Source organism: Nestor notabilis, unplaced genomic scaffold, assembly GCF_000696875.1.
Source record: "Nestor notabilis isolate BGI_N333 unplaced genomic scaffold, ASM69687v1 scaffold1282, whole genome shotgun sequence".
Taxonomy (NCBI): Eukaryota; Metazoa; Chordata; class Aves; order Psittaciformes; family Psittacidae; genus Nestor; species Nestor notabilis.
Genome location: NW_009918532.1, coordinates 308 through 18977, shown reverse-complemented (window position 1 = coordinate 18977; position 18670 = coordinate 308). Strand labels below are relative to the sequence as shown.

The 18670-nt window shown below is 45.0% G+C and overlaps 1 protein-coding gene across 1 annotated transcript in view; it reads left to right on the top strand.

Annotated features, from left to right (window-relative positions):
* Window positions 1-13682, top strand: part of ENPP6 (ectonucleotide pyrophosphatase/phosphodiesterase 6) — a gene marked incomplete at its 5' end in the record, with an annotated part of 31079 nt that extends 17397 nt beyond the window's left edge. Inside the window, 6 exons of the mRNA XM_010009741.1 lie at window positions 257-368; window positions 5336-5477; window positions 6495-6674; window positions 8879-9016; window positions 12558-12681; window positions 13459-13682. Coding sequence (XP_010008043.1) covers window positions 257-368; window positions 5336-5477; window positions 6495-6674; window positions 8879-9016; window positions 12558-12681; window positions 13459-13682 — 920 coding nt within the window. The remainder of the gene's footprint in view (window positions 1-256; window positions 369-5335; window positions 5478-6494; window positions 6675-8878; window positions 9017-12557; window positions 12682-13458) is intronic.
* Window positions 13683-18670: the final 4988 nt, after the last annotated feature.

Sequence of the window (18670 nt, the reverse complement as noted above, 5' to 3'; positions counted from 1 at the left end):
AGTTTTCGTGTGGGAAGGTCACACAGAGACCTTCCTTTCACAGAGGGAAATAAAAGGGTCCAATGTACGGTTTGCTGCGAGCACTTGTCAAACCAACCTCTCGCCCCATTTTCCCTTTCCAACCACAAGGTTTCCTGCAGGGAAGGTGTAAGGTAAGTGATGTCACAGGGAATTTACAGACCTGAACTCGGGCCCCACAGTGTGGGGTCTGTGATCAAGGTGGAGCAGCAGAGCTCACCACGTCTTTCACTTGTAGGTTGCGAGGTCGAAATCCTTGGAGTCAGACCGAGCTATTGCCGCGAGTACTTCAGCGTCCCCACAGACAAAAACTTTGCGGATGCCATCAGCGATGCTCTTGAGTCTTTGCGGTACGTCACTAGGCTTCTGCAGGGTGGGGTTTCCTCTCGCAAGGATGAGCGCTTGGGTTTACTATCAGCCTTGCTCTAGGGAGGTGTTCAGGATTAGAAAACCAGTAGGAACATGGGAGCTGAGACTGCTTTGTAACACTATCACAGAAACGTCACCACAACAGAATTAGGCCCTTACATTAAGACTGGAGGGTAAGACGCGCTCCTGCTTCTGTGCGTCGATTACAACACAGAGGAGACATTGTGACTTAGTATTTTTAATTTGCTGTTTCTAACCAGTTCAAGGTCACTCTGTGAGTATCCGTTCACTGACCTGCAAGAGCAGATTTTGAAATGCTTGGATTTAGAGAGAGATCCTGGGAATTCAGAAATTCCAAAATTCAGCTCTGGTCACTTGTTTACAAGTTCAGTGCTTAAGCTCCTTCCACATTTCAGAACATCTCTGTCACAATGATTTTGGAATGGGCATTCGTGTTGTGCAAATATGAACAAGATAGGATAGGATAGGATAGGATAGGACAGGACAGGATAGGATAGGATAGGATAGGATAGGATAGGATAGGATAGGATAGGATAGGATAGGATAGGATAGGATAGGATAGGATAGGATAGGATAGGATAGGATAGGATAGGATAGGATAGGATAGGATAGGATAGGATAGGATAGGATAGGATAGGATAGGATAGGATAGGATAGGATAGGATAGGATAGGATAGGATAGAACAGTTCAGTTGGAAGGGACCTACAGCTGGAAGTGTTCATACATCATGTAGACGAGGCCCTCAGTGACATGGGTTGTGGTGGCCTTGGCAGTGCTGGGCAACAGTTGGACTTGATGATCTTAAAGGTCTTTTCCAACCTAGCTGATTCTATGATTCTATGATTCTATCTAGCCCAACTGATGGGAATGACGGGAATATATCTCTCAAACAACTCCTAGGAAAAACATGTGCTCCACACCTAGCTTTCCAGTTCCACCATCTCTCACCTAAATATTAACAATGAGAATTACACGTAGGTTGTAAAATCAGGGAAGATTACGTGGAGTCAGTGCCTTACCTTAGCTATAACTAAGCTTCCTCTTTAAAAACTTGCTGGTTCCATAATTTATCCAATCCCAGGATACATTTCTACTTTACTGCTTGTGTACAGCCATAACGATTTGAATCTGAAAAGTTTTGTGTTCAGACATTGAGTGCTGACTGTCCTTGAAATAAAGGCTCCAAAATTATGAGACAGCTGCTGGAGATGTTGCTTCCAGTTGCACACTGGGTCCTGCTGCACAGATGCTCACAAATCACAGCATTGTTCACAGATTGGGTCTTAGAGAGAAGCTGTCTCAGAACACGTAGGCATTTAATCCTGAATTTACCTGCAGGTGACATGAGGAGGTCATCTGCGCCATAGGAGGCTTTCTGGAGCTTCTGCTACACTTTCAATTCACTGAATAAAAAAGGACATGGAAAACTGAATACAGACACCACCTTTGCCTGCTGGTGGAAACCCAGAATTACCATAGAAAGCTTTTGGGTCAGGTGTTATTTGGGGATGGGTCAAGATGTGCTTGAAGTTTCCTGCCTGGTTTCTATGAAGCATAAGGCTGATCAGGACAGTTTGCAGCTCTGTAATTGTGAACATGACTAAAAGTGAGGCACAAACTATTAAAAGGTCCAGCCCTCCAAGCTGCTTTTTTGGGTAGCTGGAGCCCATTGGAAGAGTTTCAATACCTAATTCAGCCCGAGTCACAAGGCTGCTTGCTGCTGTGTTCGGTGGAAAAGAAGATCAGGGGCACAACAGTGTCAGTGGGGCCTGCTGAGCAGCCCAAGTCCCATATATTGTCCTGGACCTGTGGGAGGTCAGGTCTCCAGTGTCCGTTTGCACACCATCCCTCTTGAATTTCTGCCTGGCTTCCTTTTCTTTAAACTAAATGCCCTGTCTGCAGCAAGGCAAGGAAGACGGAAAAGGGATGATCCCTGATAAAATTAATAATCTGTTCCGGCTGTAAATACTTCAGGGACATACAATAAGAAAGAAGGGGAGAAAATGATCTGATTAAAATCAGGTAGGTTTTCCTTCTTCTTTCTCTCATTCTTCACCTTTGTTTAGTCCTTTAAAATTTAGCAAACTATTTTCAGTGCTGCTGTGCCAGTCCACAACAAGTAAAGCCTCTGCAATGCCTTTACTGTAGCCATATTCATTTAGCAGGAGTTAGCATCTCTAGGTAGAAGAACCTTGAGCTGTTTTTTATTGTCATTTACATCTTTTGCAAGAGTTTCTGACTCATGAAGCTGTTCAAAGGCTGGCAAATACAGCGTGTTTCCTTTCCACACCCCAGCTAATTGAAAAAGCCCATTAGGCTGGGGCTGGCACTAGCTCTATGTGGGAAAACAGCCTGTGGCAAGGGCAGTCTGTCGCTTGGAGCAGTGCCTTGCTCATCTGCCATAATAGCAGGTATCAGTAGCTAATGAACTGCACTTATGCTCCCACCATGCAAACCTTACAGGAACTTTACGACAGAGAGACTATTGTGCCTTTGTGGCCTAAGAGTTAACCTGAGTTTGGTTACAGGAATGTCCTTGTCCATCTTAACTTCACCAGGGTCAAAGGGAGTTTTATCAATGCCCTCTGCAAAAGCAGGAATACCTAACTCATCAGGGGGCCGCTGAGCTCCCCTTGCATCCAAAGGGAATCATCCTTCAGGAACATTCTCCAGTCTCATCAAACAGATGCTTTGAGACCATTATTTAGGCCAAAAATACTCAAAACTAAGTCAAGCACCCATTTTAGCAAGTAAAACTAAAGCCTCCCTTATCTTTTCGTAACTATAATTTAAACGTTGTTGAAATCTGCCTACCTTCCTGGACAGGTGTTATGGAGTTTGTGTGGTAATTGCAAAGTGTGTTGATAATATAACCCTCTTTTTGGTATTGCCATCGATGCCGTCCAGCTTCCTTTAGCAAGCTTTCCTTAGCCATTTCCTTTAAAAGTACTGATGATGGGAGAACCCAGGACTAACACACAGTTAGGAGGACAGATGATTGCTTCTCTCATGCAAGCCATGATCAGAGATACCTAGTTTTCTTAGGAAAACAGGTAAAAATTGGAAACAAAGTCAAACTCAATCTTACAAGCTCTGGACATGCTGTACACAATCCTGACCCGCAACTAGAGCTTGTCCCACTAAAATCATGCGCGAAGGTGGACATTCATCCCTACAGCACTGAGTCCTCACTCAGAAATCTCACTGCAGCCTAAAAAAGACCACTTGGTTTATGCAGTAAATCTCTTTCTTAGCTTCTATCTTGATTGAAATGATCATTTAGTTACAGGTGAGAACACACAAAGCAGTCTAAGTAGTTAATTAATACAGACACTGCAGCAGAAGAAAACTATTTCAATAGGTTCAATATGTGTGTATGCAATGTTGAAATTACAGGGTTAAATCTTAACAGTCAGTTTATGCCTAATACAGATGGAAAGTAATGCTGAAAATGAAACTGGGGGGAGGGAAGGACTGCTTCATTTCAATGATTTTAAAATTATGAGGAGTGAGATAGAACACTGTTCTGCAGGGCCAGCAGTGGAGAAATTCCCACCACAGCAGGGACCTTCAGCTTCCTACAAGGCTGCTCCTCTGAGGCCTTCGGAAACTTAAAAATGCAAATGACAGACCCTAATTCATTCATTAAGAAGTCCCTCACCTCTGATATTTTCTCTTCTGTCTCTCTCATTACACCACATTAATCAGAGAAGCTGGGCCTGTCAGGACATCACACAAAGTCTTTTTGTAGGGATCTTGATCTGGATGAGGGCACGCATTGTGGATGGCACACCCTGCCATATCTTAGCAACAGTAGAAGACTAGATTTGAGCTTCATGAGTGTAGATTTGTGTTTTTATCCACACAACTGCTCTCAGGGAGGATTACAGTGAACCATAAAGTGGTCACGAAAATGTAATTAAGCCCTGATGTATGCACAATCCACACTAATTAGGCTGAAGGCATTCAGTGCAGAAACGTGTGATCAGCTAAATTTGTGCAACTCTGAGATTACCTGAGTTTCCCTTTGGTCATATTCCCGAATAAAAACACCACCTAAAATCTCACCCCAGTTCATACCACTTGGGATTTTGCAAGGTCATGGAAAACCTTGTCCTGAGTTGACCTCAGTGGTTTGGAAGACCTCACACAGGAGAGAGCCAGAAGTGCCAAACTTTAATTAAAGCACATTTGACTGGTAATTCCCACAATCCTTTTAATAAGGGCATTCAGCACAGAAATCAGTATTTCTTCTGGGTCTTTCTTTGTCCTCAAAGGAAAAGCTGCCTTCCTAATTCGAAGTGGTAGTAGAGGGCTGCCAAGCCACCTAGTGGTTGTACATTTCAGTCTGTAGCTGGCAGCTCTGATGGGATCTCAAGCAAGCTCGGGAGACTCTGGGCATGAATAGAATCATAGAATGGTTTGGGTTGGAAAGGACCTTAAGATCACCTAGTTCCAACCCCCCTGCCATGGGTAGGGACACCTTCCACTAGACCATGTTGCCCAAAGCTCTGTCCAGCCTGGCCTTGGACACTTCCAGGGATGGGGCATTCACAATTTCCTTGGGCAACCTGTTCCAGTGCCTCACCACCCTCACTGTGAAGAACTTCTTCCTTATATCTAATCTAAATCTCCCCTGTTTGTTTAAGTTTGAACCCGTTGCCCCTTGTCCTATCACTACAGTCCTGATGAAAAGTCCCTCGCCAGCACCCTTGTAGGCTCCCTTCAGATACTGGAAGGCTGCTATGAGGTCAACTGCTATAAGGAAGAAGGAGCCCAGCTGTGCAATAGCAGGTAGGAAAGCACAGGCTGGAAACAGGAAATGAGACTTTGTAGCTGTGTGCGTGGTGAGGACAACAAGGTTGGCAGCCAGGAGCTCTCCACGTGTGTCAGCCTCTCACTCCTTCTCCTTCCTCCCACCTCAAGCAATGGCAGTGCAGAGATGGCCGCGGTGTACTACGAACGCATTGATGTGGAAGGCCACCACTATGGTCCTTCATCCCAGCAGCGGAAGAACGCCTTGAAGGAGGTGGACAAAGCCTTGAGCAACATGATCACACTCATCAAGGTGAGGGGCATCTGAAAACCCAGCTCCTGGCTGAGTTTGGAAAAGGCTTTTAAACCTGTTCTTTCTGGCACAGCCCAGAGCTGAGTTATGCCTATTAATTGGGTTTGTTGGCTGTAAACTTTTAATTCCTGAGAAACTGAGCTACCGAGGTCATGTGGAAGTCAAGGCACCATACCCCTAATTTTATTTTCATCAATGGTATTATAATCCTCCTAATGGATTATTAAACCAATAGCCCCAGGAAGCCGTAAACCAATATACATGTTGTTCTGTTTATAACTTATGTTACTGGCTGGGCTTTATAAGAGGCAAATGAATCAAAACTGCTTGCTTCCTAAGGTTTGTGGAATCAGACAATTAACTTTTACAGCAGTTCTTATGGACTGTTCAGAACTCCGTACTTTCAACTTTGTTTTAAAAAACATTATCTAAATGATACTGCAGTGAGAAAAGGAGGATACTGAGCTTTTGGTTAAATGTCGGCTCTGTGAATATTTCTGACAATGACTGGAGTTCTTTAGGTGTTTCAGTGAGGAGAGGAATATGTATTTCCAATTTCACTAAGTTATGAAAGCTCTAATGCTAAGTGCTTGTGCTTGGGAGGGGAAGAGACGAACACCCCAGCCGCAGGTGGCACCATGATGAAGTTGCTCTTCCCCAGCTGTTTTGGCCTACAGATGAAGAACAGTTGGGTAAAATCCTGTCTAGAACCAACTGGGACAACTAGTTTGTGGCACAAGAATGTAGGATCTGATTATTTAGCAGGGGTGTACATTTACTTTGGAAAACCTCTCTTTGGCACTAACCTCTCAGGTTCTCCCAGGGCAGCAAGTAAGAGTCAATGTCCACCATTATGGGTGGTAGCAAAGCACATTGCAGGGCATTTGTGGCCATGCTCCTTCTGGCCAACTTCCATTGAATTAGCGGAGGTCAAATGGGGATTAAAATTTTCCAGCGAGCACAGGGAGTGTGAAGCTCTAACCCGTCCTTAATGGCTGTCATGCACTCACTCCACAGAGCAAGGGCCTTCAGCACGATGTCAATGTCCTCCTCTTCTCTGATCACGGGATGACAGACATCTCCTGGGTGGACAAAGTGATTGAGCTGAAAAACTATATCAATATGAGTGATACCATACAAATGAAGGACCGAGGTCCTGTTGTGAGCCTCTGGCCAGCTCCAGAGAAGCACGCAGAGGTAAGTGCAGCTTATTCGTGTTTATTTAATTTTATGTTTCCTTCATTTTGATGACAATCGTGTCTTTTGTTTGCTCACAACATCTAAATCCTGCTCTCAGAGATGTGTGTAAAATTCAGCCTGAGGCTCTTATCAGGAGTCAGACTTAGATCCTGTGACACTCTTGTGATGCTGGTTTCTGAAGGAAAGTCACAGGAGTCAAATTAAAAAGCATAAACTTTCACCATTATTTGGCACAGATAACTGCTTTCAATCCCCAACAATATGTACTTCTGATAAATAGCTAAAAGATTTTAGTTCAAAATCCATTTTCAGGATTTCTTAAATATATATTAGTCGATTCATTGACACTCCAACTGGGATTTTCAAATGATCTGGAGCAGGTCACGCATTCACATTCCAGTAAACTCCCATGGAGTTTGAGGATTTAACTCCATTAGACCCGAATCACAAAAAATAATTCTTTACAGCATTCTCCTTTGAAGAATTTTGATGAATAAGTGTGTTGGATTGAATCAACCATAAAAGGCCAAGGCCAGAACTGCGGGATTTTGAGGGACAAATTAAAACAATACAGAAAAAAATTTGGAAACCACTTGAAAAGAATGAAAATGCAGCAGCTGTAACTAATAGACTAGTACTTTATAGTTTAACAAGAAACCAGTGCTTGAGACGTCATTATTGCTGTCCTAGGAATATGGATGAGTGGATGTACAAAATGGGCAGTGCATGCTCCAGGTGAATAATTTTGTTTTCTATGTTATATTTTAGCCAGATCCGGTATATTGTGGCTTATGCAATATTTTTTTGAAGCAAATACTTGCTATTTTTTTGCAGCCAAACAGGCACTCCAGGGATTGTGTAGCTGCGATATCCTGAACATTTCGAATTAGTGCCAGAATTGAAAGTTGACTTAGAGGCGTGTGTAATCAATTCAGTCAGTGTTCCTGTAGGGGACCACAACGTTTCTACGTGTATTTATATTCCCTAAGGAGAATAAAGTACAATGCCTCACACCATGGTTTCATTTTCTTCCTTAATCTCTTTTTTAGGACTTTTTACTGGAGTGTTGCTTTTTCATAGCAAAATAAAGTTGATTTTCTGTTTCCAAATAGCCAGATTCCTCTATTCTTAATTTACTTTAAAGAGACATGTTTAGGAATTAGATAGTATCATAACATAGGGGCTATCATCTCTAAGAGTCACCCCATTTTGAAGCACCTGAAGGACTGGTGAAACACCAGGACCACTCTCTAGTCCAGGTCACGGTGGGAGGGTCTGGCTGAGTCACACCATCATACGCTGGTGCCATCCTTATGGCAATTGCATATCAATGCAAATCTCTTGTGCACATATACACACAAGCGGACTTAGCTAAAAGGCTAGTGAAGGACCTTTCATTCTTTGCAGAATTCAGCTATTTATTCCTGAAGATTATATATATTTAAGCAAAAAAGCAATGTACAATCTGGGGACTCCAATAATGGCCTTCTTTATGACATATGAACATCTTCTTCAGACATTGAAAATATTTTTTCTTAATAATTTGGGGTTTAACCACATTTGTGTGATTATATTCATGACAGTATGATTAATATTAATAAACCACTTGTAGGGCATTGTGCAGCTTCAAAGCTGCAGGCATTGGTTGATTAACCTCACAGCATTCTTATGAAGCAGGTAACTAAGCATGATCAGTCCTTTTGATAGGGATTGACCAGTTAAGTGTAAGAAACACAGGTGAGGCGACATGAATTGTTCACTCAAGAGCACAAAGAGAGAATGGGTCGCAGAGGCCAAAGGCAACATCCCTTTTCTGCATCTGTACCCAGTCCACATGGTGCCTTTAAGTATCTTTCATCAGTTAGCTTACTGTCTCCTGTAATGGTTTGGTTTCTAGTCTATCTCTGTAGGTTGATACACTCACATATATTTGTTGAGTGCATGTATTATAAATATATATAATACCTGAATTCATGCATTCCTACCTATTTGTGATCCAGGTTTTCAGAACTTGCTAAACCACATAAGCAGGTTTTGTACGATTGTCACATTTGGATCAGTAATGTCCCAGTTTGAATGTGCTGATGATTAGCCATTGAAGGGGATTAGCCATTTTACACACCTGGGTGTTTCCATGGGCCCATAGGTGCATATACACTCTTTACAGCCATGTGGTGTCCTAACATTTGTTTTCTTTGCAGATATATCAGAAGTTGAAAGGTGTGGAGCACATGAGCGTTTATAACGTGCAGGATATTCCAGACAGGTTTTTCTACAAAAAAGGAAAATTTGTGTCTCCTCTGACTCTTGTGGCTGAGAAGGGTTGGTTCATAGTAGAGGTAAAATATAGAAGCAAAATACTTAGCCGTGAATGTGAAGAGGTGCAATACATGAAACCAATCAGAAAAATGTATAACTTTAAGTGTTATATCCTTCACTTGGGCTGAGTACAAAACTGACATCAAATACTGCTGTGTGCTTAAAAGAGCCTAAAGGCACAGCGGCTTTACTGATAGACAAAGTTAAGTGGTCAAGATGGTTCTTTTTTCTGCATTGTCACAAAACAGGAGGAGCTGGTGTGTTTCCCATTCCAGTTCTATTGCTTTACTTCTCTTACCCCTGCCCACCTACCTCCACCTTAGACAAAGAAAGGGAGTTTCCATTCCAAGACCTTGCTGTCCCTCTATTCAGCAGCACTTCGTGGCAACTTTTCCTTCTGCCTGGCTTCCCATGCACGAGACCCTGTCCTAAAAAGCCTCATTTCTCCCAGGTCCTCCAGTCTCAAAAGGGTCAGACTGGGGGTTTACTCCTCAGAGATGCTCAGTGCACAAACTGCAATCTGGGAGCTCGTTAAGCACACGATCAATTAGACTTGCACATGAAGAGATTTTTCATACCAGCTCGTGTTGTTACTATAATTATTGTCATTATGATTTTGTACTTGTATCACTACTGAGCATCTCCACATTATAGATATTAACTGCATCTCAGCACAGCTGAGAGGCGAAGCAACTTAGATATCTCTAGAAAACTCCAATTGCTTTTGAGTACATTTGTGGTTAAAAAATATTTCTGGTTAAAAAAAAATACATATAAAAGCTGAAATTAAGATTCAGGCACCTAATGCAGGAATCTGAAACATTTTTGCCAAAACAACTTTAAAAAATTACAACTCAACCCTTTTGTATAAAATTCAACACAGAACATTTTTACATATTCTGTTGAAAAAAAGAAAGGCACTTTAGAAAAAATCATTGAAACTCTGACAAACCTTAATAACAGTGCAGCAAACACTGCTGCTGTGGTAATTATTTCTGTCTCTCTGCCCATTCCTTCCCATTGTTTCTGATTTTCAAGAATGTCCCCTCATTAATGCTGTCAGATTTTCCTTCTCCTCGGTACATTTTCATTATCTGTGAATGGGATGTGAAAATGAAAGTTTCCTGTCATATTTTTAAAGCAATAATTGAGCCTTCTATTATACTTTCTGCCCAAATCACTGCAGAGAGGATGTTTAGCTCTTCCCCATCATGCTCACAGGGTGTTTTACTCTCTGCTGGCTAGTGGATAGCTACAAGCTGTTTGAAAAAGGGGAATTTTTGAGGAGAGGGGGAATGTGTCTGAAAGCTGGGTGTTTTGCTGGGGGCGGGGGGTCCAGCAAGGAGCATAGGAACAAAGCCATCCACATTTTGGTTAAAGGAGGATGAGGAGGGATTTCATGAACCTCCAGCTGTATAGAAGCTGGTCTGCTAGCATTATCTCAGTCCCTCCACATGAATGAGAAGTCCCCATCCTTTGAGCAGAATTTCCTCCAGCTGCTCTCCTGCATGCAACAATGGCTTTAGTCCTCAGGGCTGCATGCTCACCCCATACCCATCCCATTGTACTTCCCAAGTTTTAGGGAACAGTCCATCATTGACAGTCATGCTTGCTTCATCCTTGAGGAGCAGCGCTAGACCAGGCTTAGGCTGAGCCTGAGAAATCACTATCGTAGTCTCAGCTGAGTCCTCTCTCCTGCTGGAGCTTGCCAAAGCAGGCTCATCAGGCTGCTGCTGATGCCCTGGCCCCAAAGAAGCCCCAGGGCTTTGTGTGGTTTGCTGTAAGGCACAGCCTGATGCTCTAGAAGGGCAGTGCTGAGATGGTTGCAGCCCTTTGCCTCAAGCTACTGCTGCTAAAGGTTCCATTTCACAAGCTCCCACTTCAGATGCAGCTGTGAAAGAAAGTAGCATGTTTTCTGACCCAACTAGCAGCAAAAATAATGGCAATGGCTGTGCCTGTGACTGCACATCTAGCTGTGAACAGGTATCTCCTGGTGTCTTGGTGGGCGGTGGGAAGGCACACTACCTCCTGTGCTTGACATCCCTGGGGAAGCAGCTGAGCCCACAACATCTGACAGGACCACAGAGGGGGGTAGCTTCAGCGATGTCATGATACTGCCAAAGAAACACTGCAAATTAGATGTGACTTGGCTTGTGTGGAGCTGATGCTAACAAACGCTGTACAGGTTGCCTAATGGTGAGCAGCCCAGTGACAATTAGTCCCCAGGAACCACAGTAAGCAAAGCTGCAGCTATGGTAGGAAGAGGGGAAGGAATGTATTTTCTCCTTGGCTTGCTCTGAGTGTTGTCAGTGAAATAGATGGGGACAAGGAAAGACATTTAATTTGTCAGCTAAAATTGTTTAATTATCCGGTACATCTGCTGACTGGTACATACAAAGAAATGCAAGGGATACTCCAGGGGTTCCCCTGGAAAGCGGTTGGAAGAGCTACACCTCATAGCCATAATCACTGTCAATCTCAGTGCTCCTGCACTTGGGAAGAGGAGGAAAAAGAAAATCAGGCAAAACAAACATTTGCAAAAGGAAAGGGATCCTCAGCCAATCTGCTTCATCATCTGCAGGGGCTGCGGCACCACTTGCCCCACTCGTGGGAATGTGGGAGACTCTGCTGGGGCATATTCTGTGCTTCCATGCTGGAGCGTGAAGCCCAGACCTGGCTGCTTAGGGAAATGTAGCTCCTTTCCTATAGTGACTGGAGAAATGAATGCCAGGGGTCTAATGAACTGTCAGCTGATGTTTTTTGTCTATGTTTTGGGGTTATCTGAAGTGTCACATCTGCTGCCATCCCTAGGGAGCATAAGGTCAAGAGAAACTCACAGAGAGGGTTGGTCCAGCACTTTGAGTAGCCCCAACGCACTGCTGCTCCTGAGGGGACTGGGGTATGGCACTACTGCAGGTAGCCTGCTAAGAGCTGTTAATACAAAGCAGAAGAAAGTGAGGAAGGAATTTGAAAGTATGAGTTAAGTGCAATATGGGAGAGGAAGAACAAGAAATATGATGACAAATTATTAAAACATGGATCCACTGAGCAGGGAGAGAAAAATGAGAGGGGTCTATGACAAGGAGAAGGGGACTGAGCTTGTGTTCCCTGGAAGGAACCTCACTGCTTTAATACTAAAACAAGCAGGGAAAAGAAATACTAATAATTAGAGAGTATATAGTAGGGGGTGATATTTGTATTGTTTAGGCTGACATTGTTTAGTCAAATGGAGCAAAAATGGCTCTTTTTATTATGTTGTCTATGGGATGTTGGGCAGAACAGCACACCATCATATCCATGCTAGCATGCAGCAGGAGAGGGACACCACCATGCTCGCGCATGTCACACACGTCTGTGACACTTTGTGCTCCTGACAGCACTTTAGAGGAGTGAGAGGCAGAAAGCTTCCTTCCCTGCTCAGCTGGGAGATGGGCTACTGGCTGAGGTGGCAAAGCAAGGTGGGAGTACTGGTGGGGTGGTACTGCAAATGGGGACACAGCACAGCACCCCACACACAGCCTGGCAGATGGGCACTGACCGTGCTCTGCTGTTGTCATCCAGAGCAGGGACAAACTGCCCTTCTGGGAGAACGGGACGGGGAGGAAGGAGGCCTGGCAGAACGGCTGGCACGGCTACGACAACGAGCTCATGGACATGAGAGGCTTCTTCCTTGCGTATGGGCCAGGTACAGTGCTGACATCCCTGGTGTCCTGCAGCCCCATGGCCCCTGCCCCAGCATCCCTGCAGCTCCTGGTGTGTCACGACCTTGATGTGGCACTCTGCGATGCCCAAAAATTACAAATAGATGGCAGGATTTCCTCACCATGGCTGGTTACCAGGAAGGCTCCAAGTTCTGTATCTGTTTTATAGCTGGAGTAACAGGGCAGAGAGATGTGAAGGGATTTGACCAGCCCCTCTCTGACATTCCAGCACAGTAACTCTATCCCTTTGCCCTATTTACCTAAATTTTGGCCTACATCTTTAATTCTATTTGAAACACGTTCATCCTCCCTTTGTTGGTGGATTCAGACTCACTAACACAGAGCCTTTTCTTTGGGAAGGCTGCAGCATCCTTAACCCATGTGTCCCATGGGCAGACACAAAACCCCTGGTTTCCATTCCATCAGGCCCTTTAAACACTGCTGAGCACCAGACTGCAGCTGCAGACAGGAGTAAAAGCAAAGCAGAAAGTGCAGTATTCTGCTATTAAATCTACTAATCACACACAATAAAGTAGCTCCTGTACTTAATAAGTTTTTAAGGTCTTTGGGTTTTAGACTAAAATTGTAGTAAATATAATGAATAAAAATGTTCTAAATGTTTTTGCTGGGCTATGCTGTAAATTGTATAGTGTATAGTATGACCCGCAGAAGAGTCCTTGCCCCACAGCACCCCACGTTTCAGGTGCTGAGCCCGAAGCCATGTGATGCCAACTCCTCTTTCTTCCCTGCTTTCCCTGCAGATTTCCGATCCAACTTCCGAGCGCCTCCCATCAGATCCGTGGATGTTTACAACATCATGTGCAGCCTGGCAGGGATACAGCCGCTGCCCAACAATGGCTCCTGGTCCAGGGTGGAGTGCATGCTCCGAAACACGGCCCCCTTGGCACCGCTGGCCCCGCGGAGCAGCTGCGCCCTGCTGCCAGCTCTGCTGTCCCTGCTGGCCGTGCGGATCTCCTTACTGTGACCCCCAGCAATGCCGGGCAGTGTCACCAGCAGCGCCACCCCTCTCTTTTCTTCTTCATTTGAATAATAGCTTCATTAATAGAGTGCTGCCTCCCACTGCTCAGTCGTGCTCCACCAAGGAATCTGACCCATCCTGCCTTTACAGCCGTTATAACATGAAGCCAGGTTCTGTGCTGCTCCAAACACAGCCAGGGAAGTCGGTGTTGCTACTCCAGATTTACAGCACTGGCAACAAGAGCAGAATCCACAGAATTTCTGGTGGGTGCACATGGAATCTCTGAGCACCAAATGCGTCTTAAACCAGCAACTGAGAGGCTCACTGGGCTCCCGGTCCTGAGAAGCTCAGGGTGGAACTACACCTCTGTGCATCTAACTGGGTTCTTTCTGATTTATTCCTTCATCTCCAGCTCCCTCACCAGCGCAGCCCCAACTCTCCTTACAGTGCCAAGCCCTGTCTACACCAACCCGTTCTTCAAAGAGCGCTTTGCTGACTGATCGTAATGACGAGAGGTGAGCAGTGGTAGTGGAGCAAGAGCATCCTACTTATTTCAACCTCTCCTTCTTCGTTTTCCACGAAGTGAGGCTTGGCCTTGCGCACCTCCAGGGCCAGGCTTTCCTCATGGACCATGGCAGCAGGGAGGGCTGGGAAAGGGAAGAGTGATAGAAATCCTCCACTTCAAAAACAGGAGGATGGTGAAAAGGCATCTGGACACACAGGGGCAGGAGAACGAAGGATGAGGAAGCCTGGCACTTAACAGCCTCTCTGCTTCTTCTGGTGAAGATAATACTATCTGCTCAGGTTTTGTACCCAGCTGTGTTCCTGAAGGCTTTTCAACACTCACTGCTTTTCTACCAGCTCCTGCTCTCCACTGCTGCCTGGTGAGCAGCACATTCACCTCTATCCTGCAGCAGGCAGAGAGGTCTGTACTGATGGATCTCCCACCCTCTCAGTTAATCCTAGCTAATATTTCCACCACGGGCTATCAAGACCAAGCAAAGCTGTAACAGTAAAGTTAAATAGCGGGAAAGAATAGAGCTGTTGTTGGAGGTGCCTTTGGGAGTGCTCAGCGCTTGTTCTGATATACCTCTGAACCAGGAGCTTTCCATGACAAACTGCCTTTGGAAGGGTTTAGGTCCCTCCTCATGCAAAATAAACCTCTAGGACTTACTATTCCTGTGGATCCAGAGTCAAGCACGATCCGTGTGTGTGTGTGTGTGGTGCACTGTGTTTAAGGGTGAATGATTACACCGCAGAAAAAAAACCAAACACCAAATTAAACTTGACAAAAGACTTTGTAATAGCCATAAAGATTTATGTAACATGTTTTTAAAGCTCAAGTGAACCATCAAATCAATTGGGGGAAGAAAAAGGGAGAAAATCAGTCTTTGTTGTTAGATTGTTGAGTATAAAAGGCAATTTAGTGCTCTCGAAGCTTTTGCAGTAGCTGTAAAACAAGCACCTATTGTTCAGAGTTCCCCGTTGCTCTTTAATGGTCCAGGCTCGATGAATTTTCTGGAGCACATTTTTAAAGCAGAAAAAATTATCAGCATACAAGAAGCCAAATGACTAAATTATCAAGTTTTGTTTGAAAATCAACAGGATGCGGGCAGTGCCTGCTAATCCCCCCACAGCCTGCCGTTTTAACTCTTACAGTGAGCAGAACACAAGGTCTTCTTACAGAAGAAAAGACCCTGAAATGATAGGGGTATAGTAGGCTTCTAATTATACCAGCAGTAATTGGAAATAACAAATAGGGTCCATTAGGTTGTTCCAGGGATGGAACATGACACATGAAACCAGCACTGACCCTTGTGAGTGCTTTGCATAACCCATTTTTGCGACTGATCATTTTGGTCAGTGTCCACATGCAAGTACTGCAGAGTGTATCTTCTAATTGCAGTATGATTTGCTCTACCTTAATGCAAGCATTGTGTGTACGGCAAAAGGGGGATTTGATGGTAGACCTGCAACAAAGCAGCTCATTAGCTTCAGGAGAACTACAGCTGATTATTTTTTGAGAAGTGCATCTTTCTTCCTGGGAAATGTTGTACCTCAGAATCAGTTCACATTCTCATTCAAAAATCACGTGTCTTGACTCTTGCCTGTTTTTCTGTATACTATGCAAAGGAGGCGGCTGTATTTTAAAACCTATTTCTGAATGATGTTTTTGTACAATGACTGATTGTGAATGAGTGAATAATTCTAAGAATGGTGTTGGGGAAAATGTGCATCTTTTTGTAAATGCTGTAAGGTTTGGGGAAAAAAACCCCATCCCATAATGCCTTGCCTTTCTGATTTGATTGCTGCATCAAAGTGTGATAAACAGTGTTTGAAGCTTGTGCTGATTAATCATCAGAAAGATAAATGATAACATTGTTTAGAAATGGCAAAGTTGTCAGCATGTAAATTAGGGACATTAAAAACATCACACGAGATACCGTAGCTTATATACCCAGTCCTTTTTTCCAGATGTATTTCAATATTTAACCTGTTGAACATCCACCCAGGGACATGTAATTCACACTAGTAAATGGACATGACTCTCCTTAAAGTCGTTTTGCTCTCTTTAGAATAGAGGTGAGCCCAGGATGCTCTCTCCAGATCCACTTCTCCAAGCCCACCAGCTGCTTGCACAGAAGTCGGGTGCATTGTACCAATGTTCAGCTGATTCAGGCTTTCCAGAGCCCTCATGGCAGACCCTGCTTCCTAGCACAGGATGGCGCAAATGGCAACAAGGCCTCAAAAACCAGCATTAAGGGCCTCAAGGACAAGGGGCTCTAATCCTGCTTTAAGCTCCACAAACTAACAACAATGTTGATGGAAAAGAGTGATTTAATAGAAATAAGTCTCCAAATCTACCCACTGGGATTTACCTTGTCTTCCTCGCATTAACTGACCACAGAGGCAGGGAGGGGATGATGGATGAGAAGCAATGCAGGTGCTTCATACCAATGAGCCCTTTAGTTCGCAGCAGGACTCCCTTTGAACTGGCACCACTGCCAAGGTTTGCCCAGAGATGCTCCCCTTGCGTCCCATGAACATGGGTCCCACAAACAGGAGGGTGCTGAGGGACCACCTGCATGGGGAAGGCACGGGAATCAGTCTCAGTCAGCTCCCCACAGCAGTGCCAAAAATGACATTTCTCACCTAAATGGGATGCAAGCACCAGGACTTCACAGCTAAGGGGTGAATTAGAGGATTTTGTGGTGCTGGCCACCTTCCTTGTCTCCTAACTGCTCAGCAGAAGTCAAAACCCCCCTCCTCAGGGTGAAATGTAGTCCAAATGAGCTCTGGGAAGTGAAAGGCATTGGAAAAGCTCCATGTAACATCTCCCCCTCCTCCTTTTCCCTGTAGGACTGTGGCAGAACAGGCAAGCGGCTGCAAATCCAACAGGATTTTGTTAAGAAAACATGGCCTAATGAAGGGAAAAGTTTGAAACCCTCCATTTTAGCGTAATGAGTCTTTAATAGCTGCTTTGAAAGACAGCTTTTATCTCCAAGGAAAAAAGGGGTTTGTGTAGGGACTGAAACATTTTTACTTGAAGGGAAGGATATTGAGGAGAATAAGAACATTTCAGAACGACAGTTGTCTGGATGCCATAATTCTCAAGCTTTGTACAGGTGTTTACAGCTGTATAGATCAGTCTGATAAAATCCGAATTATACCGAAGTCACTATGGACGTGTAAACTGGTACAGTGTTACCCCTAATCTGGCAACTCCGCATCAACGGCACCGTGTCAGCTCTACCAGCCCAGTTGCATCAGGAAATCACTGCAGGCTGCCTGCAGAGCTGCCTGGTTTTTCCCTGCCCCTGCCTGGCACCCGTTCGGTGGCTTCCCTTAAAGCCATACCACCGTTTGGTGCCAGGTCCCCTCGAAGCCACAACCACCACACTGTGAGGCTTCCTGTTTCCACTGCTCCCACTGGTTTCCTGGCTATCCGGGAAGTGTCACCCGCTGGACCTGCTGATAAGCTCCCGCTCTGGGGTGGAAGACGTTCGTCAGCAGCAGCACTGCAAGGGGTGCAGCCTCCTGCATCAGGGCTGGGATGGCCTGGGCGGGAAGGAGGAAAGAGTCCCCCCTTTACCAGCCTGGGGGTGCCCCACCACCACCCACCTCAGAGCAGAGGAGGGAAGAGGAACACAGTCTCCCTGCCAAAAAATGGGGTGCTTTAAGTAGGCAGAGCAGGGAGGAATCAGTATATTTTAGGCAGAAGGGTTGTAGCGAGCAAAGTAACAATCAGAACTTTTCTTTCACTCTGTGTTTCTCATTACATTTTTTTTCTCTTTCTCCCCCATAATTCTCTTTCTGTTACCATTTATTCTGTAGCTGATACCTCCTCCCATAGCACCAAGCCCCAACACTCCAAACCTGCTGCCCCCATGTAGTTTCCTGAGCAAGCCTCCTGCCTGTTTCTACCTTGAGTTCAATAGGAGGATGAGTAGCCTCAGAGAGACATGGGTGTTTACATAGCCTTTAATGATCCTTGACAGGTATCAGCTGGATATACTTCCAAATGCAGAGGACTTGGGCTGCATCTACAGCTGTTTGTGTTGTTATTAAAGCCTGATCCCACTAGTGGGAAACAAAGCAATGCAGAAGAGGGGAGCGGAGTGCAGCAGGGATGAGTGACACAGCTTCTCGCTCTGTTACTTGTTCTCACTCGCAGCTTCACTCTAGATGAAATATGGCATCCTCGGGTTAGGCAGTCGCAGCAGTGCTGCTCAGGAGGGCTCTGAGCTTTCATCAGCACAGGGTGACTCTCATTAAAGCAATGAAAGACAGCAAGGGAACAGTGGGGTGGACTGAGTGGGCTGTGGCAGGGAAGCCGTGGTGTCCATTCTCTGCACCAGCATGGATCAGGGCTCAGCTAAGCCCTGGGGAGCTCATTTCATTTCTCCCTTCGCTGCAGCAGATGAGGCATTTTAGTATCAGGACTGTTGCATCCCTTGGGAGCCAGGGGCACCAGTGTGTGCACAGGAGCTGTC